This window comes from Sprattus sprattus (genome assembly GCF_963457725.1).
Source record: "Sprattus sprattus genome assembly, chromosome: 4".
Classification (NCBI taxonomy): domain Eukaryota; kingdom Metazoa; phylum Chordata; class Actinopteri; order Clupeiformes; family Clupeidae; genus Sprattus; species Sprattus sprattus.
Window position 1 is genome coordinate 23,186,589 of NC_137923.1, and position 7,416 is coordinate 23,194,004.

At 39.5% G+C, this 7,416-nt stretch overlaps 1 protein-coding gene across 5 annotated transcripts in view; it reads left to right on the top strand.

Moving 5' to 3' along the window:
• Positions 1-6,878, top strand: part of limch1a (LIM and calponin homology domains 1a) — a 57,516-nt gene extending 50,638 nt beyond the window's left edge. For all 5 annotated transcript variants that reach the window (XM_080837438.1, XM_080837440.1, XM_080837441.1 and 2 more), the window contains 3 exons: positions 4,158-4,266; positions 4,367-4,469; positions 4,903-6,878. In XM_080837438.1, coding sequence (XP_080693564.1) covers positions 4,158-4,266; positions 4,367-4,469; positions 4,903-4,928 — 238 coding nt within the window. In that variant the 3' untranslated portion in view covers positions 4,929-6,878. The remainder of the gene's footprint in view (positions 1-4,157; positions 4,267-4,366; positions 4,470-4,902) is intronic.
• Positions 6,879-7,416: the final 538 nt, after the last annotated feature.

Consider the following 7,416-nt stretch of genomic DNA (forward strand, 5'->3'; position numbering starts at 1 on the left):
TTCCTGAGCAAGCTTTGTGCTGGAAGTGACCCGATCCCGCAGCTGAACCATGTTTAGGAGACGGTCCTGGCGCTTGCTGGACCAAAACATCCTCCGAGAGCCACTTCTCCCAACCATCCAGGAAAAGTTTGGTGATGAACAAGGCCTTTTCCAGCACGATGGAGCACCTTGCCATAAGGCAAAAGTGCTAACTAAAGTGCTATGCACACGAAGTCTAGGGCCTCCGAATCGGATTTACTTTTCACACCAAACGAATCTTTTAATTTCGTAAATACGGAGGCTGGCAACGAGAGATTTGCGTAAACACGGAGGCAGCAGATTGTGGTGAACCGACTGTAGTACATACCTCACGCCTGTGGGTGGCGCTTTAGCGCTTTATTTACACAACTGAAAAAACGTGAAAAACCTAGAAGAAGGTACTTCACAGCACGAGGATAAACACATTACACAAGACATTCAAGCTCCAATAACAACATTACATTATGATAGTTAATATCAGTGGTCAGACTAAAGGATATGCGAAAATGAATTCTTTTTTCTATTGATAATAAAGAGTTTGGAACAGTAACATGACATGTCTGTCATCCCATTTCCCATGATGCATTGCTCCGAGCATTTTACATACATTTATGAATAAAAAAGCAAATTAAATCGCTGGCCAATTTATATTTGTGGTCATGAAAGTTATGTTACGTCTGAATAAGAAGAATTAGATCAAGATAGGGGGCTAATCAAAAATCAGAAGACTGGGTTAATGTTAGTGAATTCGAGGCCCACCACGAGTGAGATTTTGAGGGAGAACAAGTTATATATATATTGGTTGGAGATGGCGAAAAGATCACGTGGGGCAGTGACGTCATCAGGTTGCGTGAACCGTGCAGACGAACACCAGCCCCCGTACCGATTCAAATCTACTCACTTTCTACCCCGGACTGCGATCGTTGCGGAAACAAGGTGCGGATAGAGAGTGTTCGTATGTATGATAGGGCTATCTGTATTAGCTATCCGTATCAGATTGACAAACTAGGCTCCATGTAAACGACCTCTAAGTGGCTCGGGGAACAAAACATCGATATGTTGGGTCCATTGGCCAGGAAACTCCCCAGACCTTAATCCCATTGAGAACTTGTGGTCAATTCTCAAGAGGCGGGTGGACAAACATAAAAAAACTAATTCTGACAAACTCCAAGCATTGATTATGCAATAATGGGCTGCCATCAGTCAGGATGTGGCCCAGAAGTTAATTGACAGCATGCAAGGGCGGATTGCAGAGGTCTTGAAAAAGAAGGGTCAACACTGCTAATATTGACTCTTTGAATTAACTTCAACTAATTGTCAATAAAAGCCTTTGACACTTATTAGGTTTCCTCCAGTAGGAGGTAACCTATTGTATCTGTTAGTATTATTCTTGTTCCATGGGAGTCAATGGCAGCCCCTAGAACCATATGGTAACTTTTTGTGAAATTTGGCACACTTATTAAGGACAGTCCCTTCTTCATTCACACAAAGTTTCATGGCTCTCATTACACCACTCTAGCGCCACCAACAGGTCAAAGTTGGACTTTTGTAACACACGCAACTTTTGAACCGTATGACCGATTTTCAAAAATTAGGTACCATTGGATTCCCTGGATCAAGACGAATTAAACCCACCCCTTGGCGTCAATTTCCGGTTGTATAGATTTTCCGCTATTTCCGGTTTTATCAAAAACCTTTGAAAGCCTACTCCTCCTACAATTTTTGGCAAATCTTCATCAAAATCACCAGAGATGATCTTCAGACCTAGCCTCACAAAAGTTATCAACAGAATTTTGATCCTCACAACCGTTTGTCCGGTACAGCCACTCAAATTCAGCTGAAAAGTCGCCAAACAGGAAGTGAAGTCATATCTTGGCAAATCTTTGTGAAATCAACACCAAACTTGATATGTCACTGGAAGACACTACAAAATGTTCCCATGTGCAAAGGCAACTTCATATCTTAAAAAAGTATTGATATAAAGCAAATTGGATACATTGTTAACGCTAAAATAATGCTTTACACATCAACAGGTCAAAAAGTGATACTCTGATTCAATCACAAGTTCATGTGAAGACACTTGAGAATGTTAAGTACACAAATCTGAAAAAAAGTTGACTGTAAGATGAAAAGTGGATTTTTGGTGAATATTTGAAACATGCATGCTTGGCTAATTTCTAGGGTGATTTTCAGTAGAAGGTCTCTCTCTCTGCTCCTTTGCTCCTCCGTGCGTGTGCGCTCCAGATTCTCTCACACACACACACACACACACACACACACACACACACACACACACACACACACACACAGGGACAGGCATAGACATCATATATATGATGTCTATGGGGACAGGCTCCTTTGACACGCGCAAGCACACCAGTGACGTGCGGTGAAGTCAGTACGAGGGTAGGCACTGAGTTATGAAAGCCAGATTACTTTATTTATTGTTTAGGCTAATAGGCTACGTCACAACAGTAGGTACAAGTGCGGCACACAGGCACGGTCGATCGATATATAAAAAAAAAATCCAATCACGATAACATATCGTACTCTCAGTCTCGCACACGCACGCACACACCAGTTAATGTCCATCATCAGAATGCAAACATCTTTATCCGCACAGCGGCCAATTATGTATGTCAGTCAGCAGCAATGAGAACACACACTGCTCAATTGAATATGAAAGCAAATGGCTTGCAGTCGGCATTAATTCAACCCCACACTTATCATTTCAAAATTAAGCTCAAAATAGTTTCTAACTCACCTGACTAGCACAGCCACAATGCCAATCTTTTTTGTCATACCAGTCCGTTTGAAACGACAATTTTTGGTCCCTTTTTCTGCAGAATTTCATTTAGTGTTGGAATAGGCCTCCCTCTTGCTAGTTACTACTTTTTTCTATTAAAGTCGAGTTTGGAGAAATGTCTAAGTTCCACAATATCGGTAGATACCGCGGTTGTCATTTTTACTTTGATTTTCGCGGGGATTACGCTTAGCCGGTGTAATGACGTCAGCTGCGCAAATGTCCAGTAATATCTCAATTTTAATTGGTCCATGTTTGATACGTAGCGTAGATGATTACTGGCATAACATATTTACGTGCAAAGGCACAGTAGAGTTGTGCCTTTCGACGCACATATTAAAGAATACAGAATCTAAGTGCGCATGCGCGACATGACTTTTTCGCTGCCGTTCAAAATGAATGGACAGTAAAGGCACTGCTTATTCTACCGTTTTTTTGTATTTGTTTATGCGTAACTGATACAATTGTCATCGTAACGTCTAAACAATTGGAATAACGTATGTATTGCATATATAAATCACAAGAATACTCGGTACAAATACAAATACAAGTTTATTAAATAAAATTATTTAATAAACATTTTTACGTTTGAATTTTGTCAGGGTAGGCAGTGCCTACCTTGCCTACCCTGACTGCACGTCACTGAAGCACACACACACAACATTTAAGGAAATGTAGGGATGGCCACACCCCTTCTCACTCTTAGTTTGAAGCCATGGCCCTTGAGGATCTTCAAAGTAATGCATTTGAAATGTAACATCCCATTGGCAAGTCTGCAGCATGGATCTTTCTATACAGTGACAAATTGTCACAAAAATACATTTTTCCCTGGTTCGCAATGTCTGGAGGAGGAAACCGCCATCTCTGCTTGCAGCTATATTTAAATGCTTGTAATTATACTTCAGTCTTCCATAATAACATCTGACAAAAATATCTAAAGACACTGAAGCAGCAAACTTTGTGAAAATGTAAATTTGTGTCATTCTCAAAACTTTTGGCCACGACTGTACTACATGAGAACAATTATTTACAGGAGACATATAGGCTCATAACTCATGCAAGTAGGTAGATGTGTATTAGCATAAATAGACACACACTTACAATTGCACGGACGTACCACCATACATTCATAAGATGTGTATGGTCCACACCATGTCATGTTTGAAATCGGCCAGTGCTGCCCGGCCTACAGAGCATTTTGGTTGGTCGGTGATGCACTTGCATGCAGACTGCCCAAATAGTTCCAGTATGAAGTTATGGAAACCAGAAAGGTTGCCTACTTGGTGATACTTTTAGGCTGGATTTTTTTTCAGTGTTTTTTTGTCATACCCTGCAGGTCAGTGAGTGGAAAGAAGCTGTGCTCGAGCTGTGCCCAACCCCTGGGGAAGGGTGCGGCCATGATTATAGAAACCCTGGGGCTATATTTTCACATACAGTGCTTCAAGGTATGTTAAAGAAAAGGCATGTTTTGGGTCGGATATTTATTTCGTTTTTTTATGTTAAAGAGTCTGTACGACCCCTTCACACCAAACATGTGTTTCCTAGTGTGGAATGTGTAAAGGGCTTCTTGGAGACACCAGCACCGGGACAGATGTCAGGATTCGTAATGGCCTCCTTAACTGTCAAGAGTGCTACATCAAATCACGTGGTGAGCAATCCAAAATGCACAACAGATGCACATACAACATAAGAAATAACAGAACTGGACACTTTGGACTGGACTGTAGTACATTTTAGACAATACTGTGGAAGCTTATTTGTATTGTCATTGATTGTAGAGTAAATTAGTCTGTGTTGTTCTCATATGTTAATTTATAGCGCACTCTATATTTAGCTGAATCTCAGACTGCCACAGTACATTGTAAGAACATAGTTAAAAACAACCTATAATAAAATAAATCTAAAAAGTAAGAAACGCCTTTCTGAATAAAAAGGTTTTTAGGCCAGTCTTAAATCAGTCCAGTGTCTGTGTTGCCCTTTAGTGGTCAGGGAGGCTGTTCCACAGGCGCAGCGCTGCAGAGCAAAAGCCTGAATGTTGTTTCCAAATCACAACTAATAAATTGCCCTTTGTCTTCTCCCAGCTGCTGGTCAGCCCACCACGCTGTGAGCAGCAGTAGACCTGTATAGAACCTGTAGGAATACCAACACTCCGACCAGAGGCCCTGACAATCTCCAAGGAGACAACCTGTAATGAGTGGAGTTATCTTAACATGACATCTCAGATTAACAAACTGATAAGGCGGGTTTAAAGCTACCCTCACGTTAAACACTTCTCTCCAAGTGATGTTTCTTTGCATCATGTCTACTCATTTTTCAGATACTGGATAACACCTCTTTATTTTTGTACTTGTAAAAACAACTTTCCCTCCTATACTTTGTCGTGCTTGACCCACATAACGCAATAATAAGTGCACTGTAGTATGTCAATAAGATAGTAATTTATCATTACAGTTACACAATGCGCTGGGTAGATTGTGTGATCTGTAAGATTTCCTTCAAGTGAAATGTATACCAATGGCCTCCTAGGATCACATGCCCATTTTGCACCTTAATATTAGTGTTTAAGGATCATTCTTTATCTAAGGCAAGCAGGCATAAGAGAGCTTCTGTCTGTCTGTCTGTCTGAAGCACACCTTACAGTCTTTATATAGTAATCTTCTTTCTGTATACTATCGGAAAGTCTATGGTATTGCTTTGCTTTTTAAAGGGGATCATTTCTGGTCTCTGTGCAGTTTAACATGTATAATGCCTTAATCATTCACAACGTTGCCGAACTCCTGAGGTCGGTGACTGCAAAGAGCTTTCTTGCATGAACAAACATTGCGATTGGTTTGAATACAGTCTTTTTCTGGACAGGTGTGGTTTTTCTTTAGATATTGTGTTTAAAAATTAGTTTTCTTTTCTTTTGTTAATGTAATTGTATTTCTTTTGTTTGGACATAGAAATTTAAACACATTATGACCAACGTTTAAGGCACTGCAAACGATGTCATCCGGCGAAAAGCATGCAACAGTTATGTTGGTTGAGCAGAAAGTGCACGCAAATCTTACCATTTAATTTGACTGCGTTGTTTTTGATGGTTCTCAATTATTATCCGTCGTAGCTCGCAGTGATGTATTTAACTGTATGCGAATGCATGGTTGATGCAAACCATATGACTATTTAAGTTAGGGATACGTTTCATTCAAACAGTTAGTTAGCTTCTTCTATGTATCTTATATGTTCCCTCTTTCCACTCGTACGAGTGATTTTGCATCAACTTACGTGCCTTATGAACGCAGGTGGTTGCACAGTTTACAAGAGGTTTGATTCCATAGAATATGAAAATCCCAAAGATCATCTCAGTAACATTTACTATAACGAGATGGTGTGGATGCCTAACAGAAATTCGAATGTCAAACACTATCGCCTATCAGAGCAAAATTCTAACCAAACCAACCGATGAAATACGTCTTTGGAAAAACACCCTGTTCCGTTTCAGAGAATTATCTCTGTTAAGGCATGCGGTTTACTAGAATGGCATATGCACATAGCACACAGTATATTTCTACTTATCTATGTCTTCTATGAAACTGTTATTTGACAATATTCTTTGACAAAACCTCATGTCTACATTATCCTGCGTTTCTGTGAATATTTGTGTGAAACTTGAAGCACATCCTTTAAGTGACCCTGCACAGAAAGACATCTTTCTGCAAGGTTTGAATGATATTAGCTTGTTGGTAGTTGAATCCCATTTCAGTAATTGACTGTCCTCCCTAACGGCAATGTAAAACCTCCGTTGCACTTCTGCAAAGCTTTGTCCAATTTTAATAGCGTTGTTGTCATTACTTTTCCCATGATATGAAGTATTGTTTTCGTCTTGCTTTCTTATGCATTAAGATAAGGAACTATTTCAACTGGATTAAACGGCAATAAAATGGACGTGGAGTGTTGGAGGGTCGTGTAATATGTTTAAGCTCTGTATTTATTGTAATCAATTAAAAACAAACTAAATAGAAGAAGGAACTGTTATGCAATGGCTTTTATAGCAAGTATGTTTGTACAATAAAACGTTGTAAATGCACTATTCTTGTAAATTGTCTTGTTTGGTATGATTACGTGAGTAAGAAATCTTATTTTAACTTGCATGGATCTGTCCTTGGTACTGAAATGTGTCCCCATAGGTTAGGAAAACAACGTGGCCTCAACTACTTGACACTTCTGTATTATGTGAAATGTGGCACACAAAGGTATCCACAATATACAGAACAAATAATATAACCTCACTGGCAGAGTTATACTATGCATCGCTTTATTATGAACAAGGCAAGAGCACGCTACCAAAACTATTACGCACATGTAGAAATAGACTGCCTTATTATACGATTATACGCATTCATTGTAGCTGTGTCTGTTAATGTTGCCCATCTTAAATCTAAAACGTAATACAAAAACTTTTTCTATGGTTTCACCATTTAATAAAACATCATGCCAATAAATTAATAATTCAAATAAATATGCTTTAAAATGCTAGGTTCTGAAAACCATATGAATGAATGCTAGGGGAGCCCAGGTACAGTTTTTGCTCATTTGTACATTTTGTACAAATCGGC